The following is a 22,258-nucleotide window of genomic DNA, read 5'->3' on the forward strand; positions in this document are numbered from 1 at the left end:
ACACACACACACACACACATATACACACACACCTATACATACATTTACATGCATGAATGGGCATAAATTTGCACAGAAACACTCCAAAATCCTATGGAAAGCCTTCCTTGAAGAGTGGAAGCTGTTATAGATGCAAAAGGGGGACCAACTCCATATTAAAGTATATGTATTTGAATACAATGTCATTACAGTCCTTGTGGTGTAATGGTCGGGCGTCCAAATACTTTTGTCCATATAGTGTATATGCACGGCTGAGTCACTTTATTATGACCACCAGCTAACAGCCAGAGTAACCGCCTGTGCAGCACGGACAGCAGCTAGGTGGGCTAGAAGTGACTCAATAAGGTATTGGAAGGTTGGCACAGGTACATTTTGACGGTGAGCTGCTCGACTGAAGCGTGTCAGTTGGCCCTCACGCACCTTCATAGCCGACGGTCACCTCTCACATCAATGGCACGTGGTGCTCCGCATTTTCCACTTCAGTTATTCGCAATGGTGCCATTTGTCCAGTCATGATACACCTTTACCACAGCAGCACGTGAACAGTTCACAAACACTGCCACCTTTGTACCGAAAGTCGATAATCGCCCCTTTTTGCAACTTTGATAAATCGCCCCTTTTACCCATGACCGCAATGAGTGATTTGTGTGCAGACTGCCTATAGCAAACCTTATATACACACAAAGCCAGCGCACAACATGTGACGTACTTCATGGGCAGCAGACGGGTTCACTACGGCTGGCCGGCGGTCGGGCTCCCAGCGACCAGCATCCCGGCGCCGGGAGCCCGACCGCCGGCTTACCGACAGCTTGGCGAGCGCAAATGAGCCCCTTGCGGGCTCGCTGCGCTCGCCACGCTACGGGCACGGTGGCGCGCTACACTATTTTATTCTCCCTCTATGGGGGTCGTGGACCCCCACGAGGGAAAATAAGTGTCGGTATGCCGGCTGTCGGGCTCCCGGCGCCGGTATACTGAGCGCCGGGAGCCCGACCGCCGGCAAACAGAAGACCACCCCTGCAGACGTCAAATGTAGGAGGTGGTCATTATAATGACTCGACTGTGTATATTTATTTATATATGTCACGGCTAAGGTGGTTTGTGAAACCGGACTAGGTTGAGCTAGCTGCTGGGTGTTGGCTTGAGATATTAGGACGGAATTGGGCAGGCATAATATAGGATCTACTCTTTCATAGACGTGGCAGTAAAACTATTCAGTAACACCTGACTGGATGCTGTTTCAGGTGAGATGAGTTGGAGATGTGGTACCAGCTAACTGGAACACTGGGGTGTGAATATATGTATACATATATATATATATATATATATAGATATATATATATATAGATATAGATAGATAGAGAGAGAGAGAGAGAGGGGTTTGGTATGATTTACCAGCAGCCGGGGTGCGTGCTGTCAGTATACCGACAACGGCATCCCGACCGCCTGTATGCCGCCAGCAGGGCTTGCCACGCTGCAAGCTCAGTTCATGCGCCACAGGTTCTATTTCCACTCTATGGGGGGGAGGGACTAGTCCTGTTTCTGTAGGGATTCCAGCATCGGTATCCGGAATCCTGACAGTCGGCAACTTGATTTTATATATTACACACACACACACACATATATATATATATATATATATATATATATATATATATATATATATATATATATATATATATATACAGGTTGAGTCTCCCTTATCCAAAATGCTTGGGACCAGAGGTATTTTGGATATGGCATTTTTCCGTATTTTGGAATAATTGCATACCATAATGAGATATCATGGTGATGGGGCCTAAATCTAAGCACAGAATGCATTTATGTTACATATACACCTTATACACACAGCCTGAAGGTAATTTTAGCCAATATTTTTTATAATTTTGTGCATTAAACAAAGTGTGTCTACATTCACACAATTCATTTATGTTTCATATACACATTATACACACAGCCTGAAGGTCATTTAATACAATATTTTTAATAACTTTGTGTATTAAACAAAGTTTGTGTACATTGAGCCATCAAAAAACAAAGGTTTCACAATCTCACTCTCGCTCAAAAAAGTCTGTATTTTGGAATATTCCGTATTTTGGAATATTTGGATATGGGATACTCAACCTGTATATACATACATACATACATACATACATACAGTTGGTGGTCCGGCTCTCCAGTCAGTGATATTTATGCGCTGGGTGCCTGAACAGGAAAGTGACAGCAGCAGCAAGTGGATGGTACGGCACTCCGAGCGTCTGAATAAATCAATCTTAAACCAGCATAGGGAACGACAACGTTTCAGCTTTTATTGTGCTGATCTGACGAAAGTGCTACAATAAAAGCACTGAAACGTTGTCGTTCCCTATGCTGGTTTAAGATTAATTTATTCAGACGCTCGGAGTGCCGTGCCATCCACTAGCTGCTATATATATATATATTTATATTATACATACATAACGCTGCTCCGGCACTCACGGCTTCCCCCACCTGGTGTACCTTGTGTACTATGACAACTATATACATACGTACAAACAAATATACATACAAATATACATACACACAAACATATGATTAAATTCTTACATATATCAACTAATGGATTTTTTTCATTTGCAAATGGAGGTACAGTTAGGGGGTTAATACAGTGACAGAGGACATCAGCAAATAAACAACATTAAACAAGATTACAAACCACAAGAGGGCGACATTGCACTTTAAGCAACCACATTCATTGACCTGGTCGTCCTAGGACTAAATGCTAAAAATTAATTAATTGTCTAGGCTTGATAATTGTGAGAATTTAAATCAGGCCACTTTATGAAAGGACATACATTATAGTCACGTCACGCAAAACCAAAGGATCTCTGTGGGAGATAAAACAAGTAACTCTCCTCACCAAGTCATTGAAACCACTTAAGTTATTATGCATGTTATTTAGTAAAACATGCATACATATTATACAGGTTGAGTATCCCTTATCCAAAATGCTCGGGACCGGAGGTATTTTGGATATCGGATTTTTCCGTATTTTGGAATAATTGCAAACCATAATGAGATATCATGGTGATGGGACCTAAATCTAAGCACAGAATGCATTTATGTTACATATACACCTTATACACACAGCCTGAAGGTCATTTTAGCCAATATTTTTTGTAACTTTGTGCATTAAACAAAGTGTGTCTATATTCACACAATTCATTTATGTTTCATATACACCTTATACACACAGCCTGAAGGTCATTTAATACAATATTTTTAATAACTTTGTGTATTAAACAAAGTTTGTGTACATTGAGCCATCAAAAACAATGGTTTCACTATCTCACTCTCACTCAAAAAAAGTCCGTATTTCGGAATATTCCGTATTTCGGAATATTTGGATATGGGATACTCAACCTGTACTAAATAAGGGTTAACCTAAAATTAGCTCTCCTACCCACTTAAGGATTCATACAAAGAAGGGTACTAAGCTGTTATCTTCAGGATCAGCCATAAAAGAACAGGACTGGGTTAATAAAAGAAAGCTGTGAATTTCAATCCTAATGTGAATTTTACATAAAAGAAAATATCCAAATTATAACTGTCTCAATCAAAAATATGAATGCAGTATGCTGGGAAGGTCATTACTGGAGCCCAAGCTCAACAGTAACCATATAAAAAAAATTGCCATATTGCATTAGACAGCCTTATTAAGAAGTTTCGGTTAGCACCCAAGGCCGGCGCCACCAGTATGCAGTTTTAGGCAACTGCCTATGGGCGGCAGCACTTGAAGAGCTGTGCTGAGTGCAACTAAAAAAAAAAAAAATTAAGGAAGTAACTGTGCTGTGCGGCGTGCGCACACCACGGGGGATGTGAGGACCTGTTCCTGTGCTCACCCGGTGTCGGATCGGAGTCTCATGTCCAAAGCTGGCCACTTCTCCGTCCTGTGTCGCTCCTCCTGCCGACAGCTGTGTAGAAGATCTACTCCCTCCGCCGGTACTACAAACTGCGTGAGGAGGCCACAGAACTGCTGCAGCCCGAGGAGGAGGCCGGTAGCGGCACCTTCAACCAGAGTGGAAAGATCCTCCCCAACCCTCGTCTGATCCGTTCCACCACCCCCCCGGTGGCCAGTGTTTTTTTAAACAGACAGCACGGGGACATGAAATTGACGCCTCTAAATTCGTCTTCGCTCAGCTGGGAGCCTTCGCTGCTACTCCGCCCATTTCCCCCATGCGCATCCCCACCTGTGAGTGACCCAACCATGTAACTCACCGCCCTCATCCTGCTCAGCACAAAGAAGAGGTGAGTAGCACAGTGCCATACATTTTCGATCAGCAGCTAGAGTCTGCTCTCCCCAGTGTTTTCCGTGCAGCCGAGAATGATCCGCATCCTCCCACACTGACCACTGTGTAGGACTGTTATCCCGACAGTCTGCCCCTGCCACCGGTGTTGTGGTCACACAGGGGACTTCTATGTGGTTGGGGAGGTAAGGTTGGGAGCAGTATAAGTGTGAGGTACAGCCCCAATGTCAGTGAGGATAACATGCAAATTGGATAGAAGTGAAATACTTTCTGTCCAATTTTCATGTCATCAGTGTGTTAAAAAAATGTTTTTGCATTGCACACATTCATGTCGTCTCTCTTAGCCCCTTGGCCAAGCTCTAATCCTTGCAGAAACGAGTCAACGTGACTGGATTTGGAAAGTAATAGCACACTTCTGTCAGGTGCATTGAAAGCCCTCTGGTTGCTGCACATACAAGTATGTCGTGTGCAAGGGGCATAGGCAATATGGGGGTGAGAGAAAGACATACATGTTAATTTCTCACCCATGCTATTTCAAATCTGTTTGCAGCAATAAAGTTTTCAGCAAATTCTGATGTTTGACATGTTACACGACCCCCTTTTCATTTGAAAAAACTGACTTAGATTCAAGATGACTGATTTCAAGATGGCGCCCATGTTCGGTACATACCCTAAAAGATAGCCCGCCTCAACCATACCTTACTGGAGCATTCAGTTTTCCCATTTCCTGCACTGTTTTTGAAACAAAAGGGTGTACTGCGACTTTTGAATCACCCTGTAGTGAGCCTCAAGTAGCAATCCCTTCCCTTTTGATCAAGCTCCAAAATGTTTATTTAACATTGGGATTTCTCATTAATTTTACAAAAACTGAAGCACTAGCTCTCCATGTAACTGCTAAAGATGGGTGGGGCATCTCATTCCCCTTTCGTTGGGCCCGAGATGGTTTAACTTATTTGGGCTTGAAAATACCTTCTTCTCCCTTGGATATATGCTCTGCTAATATTCCATATTTTATTAATCAAATGTTAGCTGATTTTGCCAAATGGAAACTACCCCGACTTTCATATCTGTGGAGTTTCAATTATTTACTATTTCCTTCCCTCGCATCCTCTACCCAGTCCAAATGCTTCCCTTTACTTTGTCTAAACGTGATCAAAAAGTTATAAAAAGTGTTATTAACAAAGGTTATATGGGCCAATAAAAGTAATTGTACTTCTTTATTTAAATTACAGCAACCGTTGCACCTGGGAGGTATAAATTGACCTTGTATTCTGGACTATGCTTTGGCAGCTAATTATAGAGATGCTTTGACTGGATGGGTGGAGGCGATAATTAGGTCTATAGAAAGCTTGATCAGGCCCACATACTGTATGGACCTGCTGAGTTTACTCCATGTTTCTCCTGACCATCTAAAATGGCAACCTTCTTATTTCTACCCATCGGCATGCGTGGCACATTCTCAAGAAGCGGTTAAGTTTAAGGTTCCTGTATTCCCTATTTCTCTGTTGATATACAATTTGGATTTTCAAAATGGTGACGCAAATGTGTTGATTTGCTCTTGGCACCTCCAGAGACTTCAGTTCATATATCAATTTTTAGATATAGACTGTTCTGCGGTCCTCACCCTGTCCCAACTTAGGTAGAAGTATCAATCTCTTAATTTCGTTTAGTTTCAAATTCGCAGTTATATCACCAAATTACTCTCCCAATTTACAACTACTGACTTGTCAGGTCCTTCTGTTTGTGCAGTACAACTGAGACCCCAAAACCCATTGCCTACATAATTTGTAGATTCTCATACTAGATGGAACTTAGACCTTGCTAAATTAACTACTAGGATGGCTAAATTGAATAACACCTTTCCGAGTAAGGGTCTGAAAGAGGTTATCGGGTACTGTGTGAAGTTAAATAAACATCTGGTATCTTCCGCATATGCCGAAATGCACTATACACTGCATACTATACACCCAAATAATGACTTCTTATGGGAGTCTCTGACAACTCAAGCTGGTTTTAAATGCTCTGCTCCAGATGATGATTTAGTGCATTGTATATGATAGTCACCAGTGGTTCACAGTTATTGGACAGCAAGCCAACATTATATCAATACTGTTCTTGGTATATCATTTAAGGTACATACAGATATAGCCATGCTCATCTTACTGCGATGTGCATGCTGCATCACAGCATGCTGCATGGCATGCCAGGCTGCGACTATTCGCTGGCGGCAAAAAGTCACGGCCTGGCATGCCATGCAGCAAGCATTGTTGCAGCATGCTACATCGCAGCGACGCAGCATGCTGCAACACGGCTTGATGCATGACAAGCTGCATCGCAGCGGAGTATGGCTACATCTGCATGAGTTGGGCTTTTTAAAAATCATTACACTTTAATTGACTCCAGCACTCGTCAGAAGGGTGTTCATTTAATGGTGAGGTTGTTCTTATTCTCCATTATCTAAATTGTTTTATGAAGGGTTATTGAACCTTCTCTTTTCCTTTACTGTATCGACTTTGTGACTGTTTCTTTGGAACCCTGACACGGCATACAAATATTTGTCCAGCTAATAATAATAATAATAATAATAATAATAATCTTGCATTAACAGATCTGAGATAATAGAAAGCATTCAAGAGTCAAAACACAAACATTATTTTTCTTATCATTCCAAACACCGAAAAGCCTCTGGACATCTAATGCAACTGATGTGAAGATAGTGTTCATCGAAGGAGCATTTCAAGGAACATTTTGCATTCATTCCCTAGGGCTACATCATCTGCATCACAACTAATACAATAGATTTCACGCTGCAAAGACATTTATCAATATCCTCTCCATACAGTGATTTCAGGGGATGCGTTTAATTTGCCGGCTCTTGGGATACCGGCAGTCAGGATACAGACGCCGGAATCTCGCCAGCCGACAATGCCACCTTCTGGAATACTGGCGCAATAGCACTATTCCTACTCGTGGGACTCTCTGCGCTTGCCCCGCTGCCGGCATTATGGCGGGTAGGATGCCGCTGTCGGGATATTGACAGCCGGCATCCCTCCGCCGGTAAATCATACTGAATCGGATTTCAGAATACGTTCAATCTCCATACCCCTCTAGACGACATTACCTGCTTTCAAGTAATGCAACAAGATCTTCCCTATCGCTCTCTTTACTCTCTACTTATTTAAGGGCACAAGAAAATAAGATTTTAAACCTACCGGTAAATCTTTTTCTCCTAGTCCGTAGAGGATGCTGGGGACTCCGTAAGGACCATGGGGTATAGACGGGCTCTGCAGGAGACATGGGCACTCTAAAGAACTTTTAGTATGGGTGTGCACTGGCTCCTCCCTCTATGCTCCTCCTCCAGACCTCAGTTAGAGAAACTGTGCCCAGAGGAGATGGACAATGGCCCTCATTCAGAGTTGTTCGCTCGCTAGCCGCTTTTCGCAGCAGTACACACGCTAAGCCGCCGCCCTCTGGGAGTGTATCTTAGCTTAGCAGATTTGCGAACGAAGTATTCGCAATATTGCGAAAAGATTTTTCTGTGCAGTTTCTGAGTAGCTCGAGACTTACTCTTCCAGTGCGATCAGTTCAGTGCTTGTCGTTCCTGGTTTGACGTCACAAACACACCAAGCGTTCGCACAGACACTCCCCCGTTTCTTCAGACACTCCCGCGTTTTTCCCAGAAACGGCAGCGTTTTTTCACACACTCCCATAAAACTGCTAGTTTCCGCCCAGAAATACCCACTTCCTGTCAATCACACTCCGATCACCAGAACGAGGACAAAAACCTCGTAATGCAGTGAGTAAAATACAAAACTTCTTAGCAAATTTACTTGGCGCAGTCGCAGTGCGAACATTGCGCATGCACAATTAGCAGAAAATCGCTGCGATGCGAAGAAAATTACAGAGCGAACAACTCAGAATGAGGGCCAATATGAGGAAAGGATTTTGCTAATCTAAGGGCAAGATTCATACCAGCCCACACCATCCACACCGTATAACCTGGAATATACGCAACCAGTTCACAGTATAAACAAAAAACAGTATCAGTCAACGACCAATCTTAACTGTAACATAACCCTTATGTAAGCAACAACTATATGCAAGTCTTGCAGATTTAGTCCGCACTGGGACAGGCGCCCATCATCCTCTACGGACTAGGAGAAAAAGATTTACCGGTAGGTTTAAAATCTTATTTTCTCTTACGTCCTAGAGGATGCTGGGGACTCCGTAAGGACCATGGGGTTTATACTAAAGCTCCAAACCGGGCGGGAGAGTGCGGATGACTCTGCAGCACCGATTGAGCCAACGCAAGGTCCTCCTCAGCCAGGGTATCAAACTTGTAGAATTTTGCAAAAGTGTTTGAACCAGACCAAGTAGCTGCTCGGCACAACTGTAATGCCGAGACGCCTCGGGCAGCCGCCCAAGAAGAGCCCACTTTCCTAGTGGAATGGGCCTTTATTGAATTTGGTACCGGCAATCCAGACGTAGAATGAGTCTGCTGGATCGTGTTTCAGATCCAGCGAGCAATAGTCTGCTTAGAAGCAGGCGCGCCAACCTTGTTGGCTGCATACAGGACAAACAGAGCCTCCGTTTTCCTAACCCTAGCCGTCCTGGCTACGTAAATTTTTAAGGACTTGACTACATCCAGGGACTTGGAGTCCTCCAAGTCCCCCGTAGCCACAGGCACCACAATAGGTTGGTTCATATGAAAAGAAGAAACCACCTTAGGCAAAAATTGAGGACGAGTCCTCAACTCTGCTCTATCCACATGAAAAATCAAGTAGGGGCTCTTGTGAGACAAGGCCGCCAACTCTGACACCCGCCTAGCAGATGCCAAGGCCAGCAACATGACCACTTTCCAAGTGAAAAATTTTAATTCCACCGTTTGAAGATGTTCAAACCAGTGTGATTTAAGGAACTGCAACACCACGTTAAGGTCCCATGGTGCCACAGGAGGCACAAAAGGAGGCTGGATGTGCAGCACTCCCTTTACGAAAGTTTGGACTTCTGGGAGAGAAGCCAATTCCTTCTGAAAAAATATAGATAGGGCCGAAATCTGTACCTTAATGGAGCCTAATTTCAGGCCCATATCCACTCCTGTCTGTAGGAAGTGGAGAAAACGGCCCAAATGGAAATCTTCCATAGGAGCATGTTTGGTTTCACACCAAGATACATACTTTCTCCAGATACGGTGATAATGTTACACCGTTACTTCCTTCCTAGCCTTTATCAGAGTAGGAATAACTTCCTCCGGGATACCTCTCTCAGCTAGGATTCGGTGTTCAACCGCCATGCCGTCAAACGCAACCGCGGTAAGTCTTGGAACATGCAAGGCTCCTGCTGCAGCAGGTCTTCCCTGAGAGGAAGAGGCCACGGATCTCCTGTGAGCATCTCCTGAAGATTCGAATACCAGGCCCTTCGAGGCCAATCTGGAACCACGAGTATTGCTTGTACTCTGTTTCGTCTTATGATTCTCAACACTTTTGAGATGAGAGGTAGAGGAGGGAACACATAGACCGACTGAAACACCCATGGTGTCACCAGGGCGTCTACCGCTACTGCCTGAGGGTCCCTTGACCTGGCACGTGTCTGCTGAGGAAGTCTGCTTCCCAGTTGTCCACTTCCGGTATGAAGACTGCTGACAGAACGCTTACGTGATTTTCCGCCCAGCGCAGAATTCTGGTGGCTTCCGCCATTGCCGCTCTGCTCCTTGTCCCGCCTTGGCGGTTTACATGAGCCACGGCTATGACATTGTCTGATTGAATCAGAACCGGTAGGTCGCAAAGAAGATACTCTGCTAGTCGTAGGCCATTGTATATGGCCCTCAATTCCAGCACGTTGATGTGTAGACAAGCCTCCTGGCTTGACCATAGTCCCTGAAAATTTCTTCCTTTTGTGACTGCTCCCCATCCTCGGAGGCTCGCGTCCATGGTCACCAGAACCCAGTCTTGAATGCCGAACCTGCGACCCTCTAGAAGGTGAGCACTCTGCAGCCACCACAGGAGAGACACCCTGGCCCTGGGGGACAGGCTTATCTTTTGATGTAGGTGTAGATGGGACCCCGGCCATTTGTCCAGAAGGTCCCACTGAAACGTCCTCGCATGGAACCTGCCGAAGGGGATGGCCTCGTAGGCTGCCACCATTTTTCCCAGAACTCGAGTGCATTGATGAACAGACACTCTTTTTGGTTTTAGCAGGTCCCTGAACATGTTCTGGAGGTCCTGGGCTTTTTCTATTGGTAGAAAAAACCTCTTCTGTTCCGTGTCTAGGATCATGCCTAGGAAAGATATTCGAGTCGTTGGAATCAACTGTGACTTTGGCAGATTGAGAATCCAACCGTGTTGATGTAACACTCTCAGGGAGAGCGACACGCTTTTCAGCAATTGATCTCTTGATCTCGCCGTTATCAGGAGATCGTCCAAGTACGGGATAATTGTGACTCCCTGCTGGCGCAGGAGCACCATCATTTCCGCCATTACTTTGGTGAAAATTCTCGGGGCCGTGGAAAGCCCAAACGGCAACGTCTGAAACTGGTAATGACAGTCCTGTACCGCGAAACACAGGTATTCATGATGAAGAGGAAATATGGGGACATGAAGGTAGGCATCCTTCACGTCCAGCGACACCATAAAATCCCCTGCTTCCAGACTGGATATCACAGCCCGGAGTGATTCCATCTTGATTTTGAACTTTTTCAAGTATAGGTTCAGGGATTTTAGATTCAAAATGGGTCTGACCGAACCATCCAGTTTCGGGACCACAAACAGTGTTGAATAGTACCCTTTTCCTTGTTGGCCTAGGGGGACCTTGACAATCACTTGCTGTTGACACAGCTTTTGAATTGCATCTAATACCACTTCCCTCTCCGGGGAAGAGGTTGGCAAGGCCGACTTGAAAAATCGGCGAGGGGGTACCTCTTCGAACTCCAGTTTGTAACCTTGGGATACAATTTCCAACGCCCAAGGAACCAGGTCTGATAGAACCCAGACCTGGCTGAAGAGTCGAAGACGTGCCCCCACCGGTGCAGACTCCCTCCGTGGAGCCCCAGCGTCATGCGGTGGATTTAGCAGAAGCCGGGGAGGACTTCTGCTCCTGGGAACTAGCTGAAGCAGGTGTTCTCTTACCTCTACCCTTACCACTGGCGAGGAAAGAGGAGCCCCGACCTCTTCTGGACTTATGCGACCGAAAAGACTGCATCTGATAATGTGGGGTTTTCTTTTGCTGTGGGGGAACAAAAGGCAAAAATGTAGATTTACCCGCGGTAGCTGTGGAAACCAGGTCCGCGAGACCATCCCCAAACAAAACTTCACCCTAGTAAGGTAAAAACTCCATATGCTTCTTTGAGTCGGCATCACCCGACCATTGGCGGGTCCACAGAGCTCGTCTTGCCGAAACTGCCATGGCGTTGGCTCTGGACCCAAGCAGCCCCACATCTCTTTGAGCGTCTCTCATATATAAGACTGCGTCTTTAATGTGACCTAAAGTCAGTACAATGGTATCCTTGTCCAGGGTATCCATGTCAGCCAACAAGGTATCTGTCCATGCTGCAACAGCGCTACATACCCATGCCGATGCTATTGCTGGTCTGAGTAAAACACCCGTATGTGCATAAATAGACTTTAAGGTAGTTTCCTGTCTATGATCCACAGGATCCTTAAGGGCCGCGGTGTCTGGAGACTGTAGCGCCACCTTCTTGGACAGACGCGTAAACGCCTTGTCCACCCTGGGCGAGGATTCCCACCGTATCCTGTCCTTTGCAGGGAAAGGATACGCCACAAGAATCCTCTTGGGAATCAGCAGTTTTTTGTCTGGAGTTTCCCAAACTTTTTCAAATAATTCGTTCAGTTCATGAGATGGGGGAAACGTTACCTCAGGTTTCTTTCCCTTAAACATGTGTACCCTCGTGTCAGGGACAGAGGGGTCATCCGTGATATGCAAAACATCTTTTATTGCCATAATCATATAATTAATACTTTTGGCCACCTTAGGGTGTAACCTTGCCTCATCATAGTCGACACTGGAGTCAGAATCCGTGTCGGTATCAGTGTCTGCTATTTGTGATAGGGGACACTTTTGAGACCCTGACAGGCCCTGTGACACAGTCAAATCCGCGGATTGACTCCCTGCTGTTTCCCTGGACTCAGCTTTGTCCATTCTCTTATGTAATAAGGTCACATTAGCATTTAAAATATTCCACATATCATACCAATCATGAGTCGGCGTTGCGGACGGAGACACCACAATCATCTGCTCCACCTCCTCCTTGGATGAGCCTTCCGCTTCAGACATGCCGACACACGCGTACCGACACCCGTACACACACACAGGGATATATCTATAAGGGGACAGTTCCCCAACAAGGCCCTTTGGAGAGACAGAGAGAGAGTATGTCAGCACACACCCAGTGCCAATTGACACTGGAAACTATTCCCAGATATAGCACTTTTATATATATTAACAGTGTAATACACTCACTGCGCCTAAATGTGCCCCCCCCTCTCTTTCAGCCTTGTGTCACCGATCTGCAGGGGAGAGTCCGGGGAGCCAGCTTCTCTTCAGATCACTGTGGAGAAAATGGCGCTGGTTAGTGCTGTGAGACCAAGCTCCGCCCCCTCTAGTGGCGGGCTTCGGTCCCGCTAAAAATTACAATTAATGGCGGGGGATGTACATATCTACTGACTCCGCAGCCCATATGTGAAAAATGCCAAAACAGAAGTTTATATTGCTGCCCAGGGCGCCCCCCCTGCGCCCTGCACCCATCAGTGCCTGTCAGTGTGTGTAACGTGTGGGAGCAATGGCGCGTAGCGGTAACCTCAGTGAAGATCTGAAGTCTTCTGCCGCCTGGAAAGTCTTCTTTCTTCTTATACTCACCCGGCTTCTATCTTCCGGCTCTGCGAGGAGGACGGCGGCGCGGCTCTGAGACGAACGGCAGGGGGAGACCTGCGTTCCGATCCCTCTGGAGCTAATGGTGTCCAGTAGCCTAAGAAGCAGAGCCTATCATCTAAGTAGGTCTGCTTCTCTCTCCTCAGTCCCACGATGCAGGGAGCCTGTTGCCAGCAGTGCTCCCTGAACATAAAAAACCTAACAAAATTCTTTTATCAGAGAAACTCAGTAGAGCTCCCCTGTAGTGCATCCCATTCTCCTCTGGGCACAGAATCTAACTGAGGTCTGGAGGAGGGGCATAGAGGGAGGAGCCAGTGCACACCCATACTAAAAGTTCTTTAGAGTGCCCAGGTCTCCTGCGGAGCCCGTCTATACCCCATGGTCCTTACGGAGTCCCCAGCATCCTCTAGGACGTAAGAGAAAATATTGTGTGTTCTCCAAAACATACCGCATGGGGAAGATTTAAGTTGATAAGTTACAATCAAGGGCATAGGCACCATAGGAGCAGAGAGTGCAGCTTTTATGGAGCCCAGAGTTGAGAGTGACCCATCTTTTGCTGTCAAAATTACAGACAGACAGACAGACAGACAGATTCACTCTGTACTCTATCTTACAAACTCTGGGCTTGGTGTCTACAATATAGCTAGATATGTTCCTGGCCCTGCTCATTGTAATGTGGTATAAAAAGAACTGGTGTTCATTATAATGTTACAAAACATGAACTGAGAAGGCATAATATGAACTGGAGGAACTATAGTGTTATATTATATGAACTGGGGACACTAGCCCCAATTCATATTATGACATAATGGAGGATATTCAATTGTTACATTGCGTCCATAGCAGTCGGTTTTAGCAGTGTAAATTGGCAAAACCTGATAAACTAATGGGCGTGATCGCGAAAAGTCAGTTTTGGCGCCCAAATGGGACACTTTTCGCGCATTTCGGCTCACCGGGGGTAGTGAGCTGTAATGATGTTATCGCTTCCGTTGCCAGAAATAATAGGTGACAGTGGGCACGAGCATTTATGGGAGGGGGTTGTGGGAACAACTGAATTTCGACCCATGTTTTGCATAATGCGTACTGGCAGCCCTACAATGTGACATAATATTAACTAAGGCACTACTGTGGTTCAGAAAAGAAAGGGCATTATTATGGGGCATACAATTAACTACTGCGGAGATGCGGAGAGGTGTCTTTGTAAAAGCATTGGGACAGGGACCCCCTCAAAATGTCGCTAAGTTGACCACAAAGTTCTGGCTACGCTCCTGTTTACAATATCTAATGTGTTAACAAAGATTATTACTTTTGCCTCTCATGCAGCTCCTGGGACTATGAGAGAGACAGACCGACCATTGCACTCACTGTAATGTCATGTCCTGGTCAGGGAAATGCTGCTTTGCAGAGCAGGTGATGTGAGCAGTAAGCGGTGTACGGTAAAAATACCCACTGAGAAAGTGTCAGACATTTTGCAATATCTGATTCCGCCGTACAATGCTTTCACGTGTGCAGGGTGGGGAGGGGGGGCTGGATCCGGCCTACAGGGCGTACTTGCCCTGTGCTGGGTGTCACCCAGTATGTCAAAGTACTAGGATCCATGATGAATTAGGCCCTGTCTCTATTGTTATTTATTACACTGCAATTACATGCTAATAATCTAAAATAAAATGAATAAAAAGATCAGTCTGTCTCAATAGAGCATACTCACCACATTGTAGTAACTTTTGTTGATTGCAGAGGTCTCAAATCCTTTAGGAGGGCTTTTCAGTGAGGTGGATTTGGGAGACACCGGCTTTTCTATGGAATAAACAAAATGGACTGATAAAAATGGCTAGTCCTCAAACAGATGATTATTTTTTTTTATTATCATCATCATCATCATTATTATTATATTATTATGTAGCTCATCTACTATATAAAAGTGAAAATTTGTCCTTCTGTCTTTCTATACACATCCACAGTTTACAAGCGAAGATCGTGAAATTTTACATACGAGGTATTAAAACACAGCTGAGGCAACTAAAACAATTTGAAACCCCTGGGGGGGGGGGACAGCAGCACAGAGTAACAGAGTATATCAGGAGACAGCATAACTCCGGAATTGCTGGAGCAATGTACTCCAAAACTGGAAAACATATGTCTTACAAACTGGGAACAAACACTGTGGGGGGAAGACACCCCAAGTACCCCTAGGGGTGGGACAGCAGCACAGAGTATTTCAGGAGACAGCAGAACTCCCGAATGCCTGGACCAATTCACAACAAACTTGGTACACATATGACTTACAAGCTGGGAACAAACACTGTGGGGTTAAGACACCCCTAGGAGTAAGGCAACAGCACAGAGTATGTCAGCAGACAGCATAACTCTGGAATGCCTGGAGCAATTGACACCAAACTTGGTACACATATGACTTACAAGCTGGGAACAAACACTGTGGGGGTAACACACCACTAGCACCCCTAGGGGTGGCCCAGCAGCACAGACTAGATCAGGACATGCATGATATGTCAGTGATGACAGAGCTGCATGTGATAGGGCTAGTGACATGATGTGAGGAGGGGAATGCAGGTAGCACAAACCCACACACTCAGAGTTATATAGTGGCAGTAGCACGGTCCCCCAGAGTATATCAGGAGATACATAATGTGCTGCGCTATATAAGAAACTTTAAAAAAAATAAAAAAATCGATCATTTCACTGGGGCACTGACATGATGTGAGGAGGGGAATGGAGGCAGCAGGAAGCCACAGACAGAGAGTTGTACAGTGGGAAGAGCTGGGTCCCTTGGGGGACCAAAAATAGGTCTGGCCACTACACAAAGTGCGTCAGGGAAGCAAGATATGCCTATATACTAGATCTCCAACCAATGTAAATTAACGAACTATCATTCTAATTTACCATCCTCATCCCGTAGCGAAGCACGGGTATTCAGCTATCTACAATGTTATTTATACTGTGTGTTTAATCTTTAAATTCATTTTTGTAAACCGATATTCTTAAAATCCCAGGCAACGCCGGGTACTCCAGCTAGTGTTTATATAAAGGCTAAAACAGAACTCCAACAAAATGAATACTTCTTTTTAAAACATTCGTGTTTATTAAGGTTTTGCACACTTGGGGTACAGAACAGATAAGGGAAACATGGGGAAAACAAATGGTAAAGGCTCATGACCCAAGGCAAGGGATCACAGAGCAATAACAGTAATTATATACAGTATTACAATAAACAACTGCATTATATAAGTATCACATAGAAGCCTGAACGTACATTTCTAAACCAGGCAGTAAGAGCTCCTCATCATGACTAAATGTGGTGAATATAAAAGACCCAATACTATCTCCAAAGCTCGCTATTAGTGGCCAGAGTTGGCTGGTTTAAGCCAAATGTTTGGGTTTTTGTTTGTTTTTAAACCACTCTGTTTTATTATGCTGTTACTACAGGCACGGTGCTGTGACTTATTAAAAAAAAGCCTATTATACCAAAAAAAAAAAATTGTGTTTTTTTCCCCCAAAATGTTTAATGCCAGTGACATGCCCAGTGCTTACGCTCGACTCCTCCTTTGTGTGTGCGTGTTTCTCTGAAAAGTGCTTTTGCAGTTTCCATTTTGTATTATTCAGATTTATTAATTATAATAACCAAGACTAATGCTTAACATTGACTTGTTCTTATTTTCATTTTCATCTGAGTGTACTTTGTATAAAATTAATATGTTTAGTCTAGGTGTGGATCATCAAATCAACACAGTGTCTAGGTCGACAATGTTTAGGTCGACCACTATAGGTCGACAGTCACTAGGTCGACAGGGTTGGAAGGTCGACGGGGTTTCTAGGTCGACATGTGCTAGGTCAACAGGTCAAAAGGTCGACATGAGTTTTTTGTGGGTTTTTTGTGTCGTTTTCTGCGTACAGTGACCGGGAAGCAGAATTAGTGCACCAGCTTCGGGCAAGGGGCCCCGCTCCGCTACCACTTCGCTCGGCACAGATTAACGTTCCAATCGTAGTCCATGTAGATCGTTAAGTATGAAAAAGTTTATCAAAAAAGGAAAAAAAAATGCGAAAAACTCATGTCGACCTTTTGACCTGTCGACCTAGCACATGTCGACCTAGTGACTGTCGACCTATAGTAGTCGACCTAAACATTGTCAACCTAGACAGTGTCGACCTTCAGACCGGATCCCGTTTAGTCTATCTACATATTCAGATGTAATAGGAATAATAAGCTGTAAAAAATTGGTTTTATTGAAATAGGAAAACTAAATCAAAGCCTAAGAACATTATTAATGTTAGAAAGCATTAAAACATGGTTTATCGAGGTTTCTAACACATGATCAATTTAAACATTAATGCAAAAAATAAAAAATAAAAAATTGGTTTAAAAAAAAACGGTTTTTCTTCCAACCCCGTTAGTGCCCCTTTGCCTATCCCTGTATTGACTCCATCCAAATTATCTCATGACTAGGTGACTCATAGCGCCGCGGATGGGGGAGGTATAGTGTGCAGTGTATGTATGGTGTGTAGTAATGCAGTGTATGTATGTATGTATGTATGTATAGTAATGCAGTGTATGATGTATGTATGTATGTATGTATGTATGTATGTATGTATGAAACGTGTGCAGTGTATATGTATGTATAGATATACTGTATGTAATTTGTGCAGTGTATGTATGTAGTGCAGCGCAGCAGTGCATGTATGTATGTGAATGTATATATATATATATATATATATATGTGTGTGCAGTGTATGTATGTAGTGTAGCAGTGCAATGTATGTATGTACGTATGTATGTATGAATGACTCTCCCCCCATCGCTTGTATGTGAGCCGCGGTCTGGCAATTTGTGCCCGGCTACCAAGCGCTACCCAAATAGGACGGAGAAGCTAGCAGACCATAAACCAAGCTGTAAGTTAGGAATCAGCTTGCCTATCACTGACAAGGAGAGGGCTGGAGAGGATAGTGAAATCTCCTAAGACCTTAACAGTAACCTGTGCCATGTAGTTATAGTAGCTGACACAACCTTAAAAATTTAAAAAATTGTGAGGCATTACTAGATCTTGGAAAGCCAAAAGTCAATCCATTTTTAATTGGATCCAATTACAAACGCCTATTCACAGTATTCGCAGCCAGTGTTTGCAAATTGTCAGCCATATGCAATGTTAGAGAGGTGCATGAAAAAGTGGCGTGGCCTTTCTGGACCCCCCCCCACCCCCACCCCTTCCCAAAACACAACCACCCCCTTCCCTCCTCCCCCACCCCAAAAATGTTTTATTCCTTCTTATTTGCATCATATGTAAGGCTGTTAGTGGTCATAAGGAAAGTACTGGAGATTTTAAGCTGTGTTAAATTTCTGATTATGCATTAAAAAAACAAAAACAGTAAAACAAATGATTAAAAGCAAACATGTTTACTTTCATACAAAAAAACACTAGGAAAATATATGCTTTTGGGGTCTCCTAAACTAATACAACTAGGAGGTTACCCTACAAAGTGGAGTACTTTTGGTGATAGGCAGATCATCTGATGCATGTGCAGATGTTACCCTGACCATACATCCAACAGAACCAGTTGGAAAGGTCATGCATGGACTCTTCCGTACTGAATTGCCTCGTAAGAGGCCACCATCTCTCCTAGAAGGCATAAGCAAAGATGCACCGAGATCCTGATCAACGTTAGGATAGAATGAATCATCGTCAGAATTGTCTTTGCCGTTTTGAAAGGAAAGAAACTTACTGATACATCGTGTCCAGTATCATTCCCAGGAACTGAAACCTCTGTGTCGGTGTCTGGTGGGATTTCTGCCGAATTAGAACCCACCCATGAGACGTGAGTAGTCGAGGCAGAAGCTTACCATCAACTGTTCTGTGGACATAGCCTTTATCAGGAAATTGTCCAGGTATGGAACGAAGGTCACTCCCAGATTGCGGAATAGTAGCATCATCTTTGCCATCAGCTTTGTGAACACTGTCTGTACTGATGAGAAACCGAGTGATAGGGCCTGGAATTGGTAGTAACTGTCCTGCAGTGCAAACCGTAGATAAACACGATGAGGCGGCCATAGAGGGATGTGAAGTACGCATGCCTGACATCCTGAGACACTAGGAACTCCCCTTCTAGACCTGAGACCACCACTCTCAGAGACCCCATTTTGAAAATGAACACTCGGAAGTATGGGTTCAGTGATTTGAGGCGTAAGACTGGTCTTACCGAACCGTCCGGGTACAGTACCACAAACATGCTGGAATAACAACCCCTGATTTGGGGTTGAGGTAGAACTGGAACAATGACCCGAGTCCGTAACAGTTTTTGAATCTCTTCCAGTAAGGTTACTCTTGTTTCTAGTGAAACTGGTAAGCCTGACTTGAAGAATCTGTGAGGTGGGAGATATTGGAACACTAACCTGTAGCCCTGGGATATCATCTTTGACCCATGAGTCCTGGCAGGAACCTGGCCAGATGTGTCAGAAATATTTCAGCAGGTCGCCCAGCCATTGCGGCTAGCCGTCATGCGGAAGGCTTCGGAGAGGCCGCGTGGGAGCTCAGCTCCTGTGAACAAGCGGCCGCTGGTTGCAAGGTTTTCCTCCAGCGGCATTGGGGGAACCCTTTGTGTAGCCTTTAACTCGGGCACTCCGCAGGGACTGCAGAGTGTGTCCAGGGTAATTCCGTCTAGTCGGTGGAGCTGTGGACGGTAAATAGGTGAACTTACCAGCCATAGCTTGGGAGAGCCTTTTGTTTAGTCAGCCACCTAATAAGGTCTCACCTCTAAAGGGTAAAATCCCTACTCCTTTTTCGTAATCATCGACAGCTGTCCACTGACGCAGCCATAAACCACTGTGTGCGGACCCTGCCATAGCTGTACAACGTGCATAAAATCATAGGTGTCTCTAGGGAATAGAACCTGGGCCCCAGTGTGTGTTGCCCTGGTACTTTAACCCAGTGGTTCTCAACCGCGGTCGTCAAGTACCCCCAATAGTTCATGTTTTCCAGGTCTCCTCACAGGATTGCAAGTGAAATAATTTGCGCCACCTGCGGGTCTTTTAAAAAAAAGTGTCAGTGAGTAATGAACACACCTGTGCACCTGCTAGGTGACCTGGAAAACATGAAGTGTTGGGGGTACTTGAGGACAGAGGTTGAGAACCACTGCTTTAACCCACTAGGCTATTTAGTCTATTTTGTTCATTCACTCAGAAAATTAGCAGAGTCCTGTATATGCTGCAGGAGGGTGACTATTGCCAGCTCAGTTTGGAAACATTAATGGAGTCCAGCCACGCTGACTCCTATGTACTGCTCCCCCCCCTCACCCCAGAGAAGGGACACTGCACTGTGTAGACACTAGTGATCCCCCTGAACAAGAGGAAACTTTCTATTACAGCACCTGCACATAGCTTTATTGCCTGTCATTCTGTACAGCTGAGTATACACACACAGGAATAGGTTAACACATAATTAATCCCAGGAAAAGCCTGGTCAGGAGAGAGACAGAGAGGGGGAACCAGCACACTGTACCCCTATTGCTTTGTTGGGCAGCGGACTAAATACCCTTTGTAGGGACTTAGTACACACCAACACAGACTAAACCCCATAGTTAAAGGATTTAATACACTATCTTCACTGCAACCTACTACAACCACCTGGGATCGATTAGGTGCTTTTGAGGGTACTGGAGAAGCAGCGCTTCCCTGCAGTCAGTGTTTGGAGATGCAGGGAGAAATGTCTGAGCCTGCTGGTTCTGCTCTCAGTAAAGCCCCGCCCCTTCAATGGCGTGCGGTCTTCCTGCACTTTTTTATACTGGCAAGTCTCTATTTCACATGAAAACGGTGTAAAAACCCCTTTTCTGCACCAGCACCAGTGTGGGTACAGTGTACACAGGCTGTGTACTGTTTTCTTGAGACCCAGCTGCCCTTTGTGGAGCCGTGTGTCTCAGTATCCTTATGCTGCCATTGTAACCGGCGACCCACTAACCGGGACGCCGGCTGTGTACTCACCACTCTTCTAGTCTTCAGCTCTGATAGGGGTGGCGGCATGCTGCGGGAATGTACGCTCGCCGCTGCGGGCTTGCGAATAGTTCTCTCAGGACTGTGTCCTGTCAGTGGAACCATTAACCTTATAAGAGGCTGGTACCGTCCACCACAGGGTTGTAGGGGGGGGGGGGGGGGGGGGACACACAGTTTAAGAAAAAAAATAAGAATTTACTTACCGATAATTCTATTTCTCATAGTCCGTAGTGGATGCTGGGGACTCCGTAAGGACCATGGGGAATAGCGGCTCCGCAGGAGACTGGGCACATCTAAAGAAAGCTTTAGGACTAACTGGTGTGCACTGGCTCCTCCCCCTATGACCCTCCTCCAAGCCTCAGTTAGGATACTGTGCCCGGACGAGCGTACACAATAAGGAAGGATTTTGAATCCCGGGTAAGACTCATACCAGCCACACCAATCACACCGTATAACCTGTGATCTGAACCCAGTTAACAGCATGATAACAGAGGAGCCTCTGAAAGATGGCTCACAACAATAATAACCCGATTTTTGTAACAATAACTATGTACAAGTATTGCAGACAATCCGCACTTGGGATGGGCGCCCAGCATCCACTATGGACTATGAGAAATAGAATTATCGGTAAGTAAATTCTTATTTTCTCTAACGTCCTAAGTGGATGCTGGGGACTCCGTAAGGACCATGGGGATTATACCAAAGCTCCCAAACGGGCGGGAGAGTGCGGATGACTCTGCAGCACCAAATGAGAGAACTCCAGGTCCTCCTCAGCCAGGATATCAATTTTGTAGAATTTTACAAACGTATTTGCTCCTGACCAAGTAGCTGCTCGGCAAAGTTGTAAAGCCGAGACCCCTCGGGCAGCCGCCCAAGATGAGCCCACCTTCCTTGTGGAGTGGGCATTTACAGATTCTTGGCTGTGGCAGGCCTGCCACAGAATGTGCAAGCTGAATTGTACTACAAATCCAACGAGCAATAGTCTGCTTAGAAGCAGGAGCACCCAGCTTGTTGGGTGCACACAGGATAAACAGCGAGTCAGATTTCCTGACTCCAGCCGTCCTGGAAACATATATTTTCAGGGCACTGACAACGTCTA

The 22,258-nt window shown here is 45.2% G+C and overlaps 1 protein-coding gene across 4 annotated transcripts in view; it reads right to left on the reverse strand.

The window, feature by feature from the left end:
* The window catches only part of ARHGEF7 (Rho guanine nucleotide exchange factor 7), a 379,118-nt gene that overhangs the window by 148,074 nt on the left and 208,786 nt on the right, over positions 1-22,258 (reverse strand). For all 4 annotated transcript variants that reach the window (XM_063953160.1, XM_063953162.1, XM_063953161.1 and 1 more), the window contains exon 6: positions 14,875-14,963. In XM_063953160.1, coding sequence (XP_063809230.1) covers positions 14,875-14,963 — 89 coding nt within the window. The remainder of the gene's footprint in view (positions 1-14,874; positions 14,964-22,258) is intronic.

This window comes from Pseudophryne corroboree, chromosome 2 (genome assembly GCF_028390025.1).
Source record: "Pseudophryne corroboree isolate aPseCor3 chromosome 2, aPseCor3.hap2, whole genome shotgun sequence".
NCBI lineage: Eukaryota > Metazoa > Chordata > Amphibia > Anura > Myobatrachidae > Pseudophryne > Pseudophryne corroboree.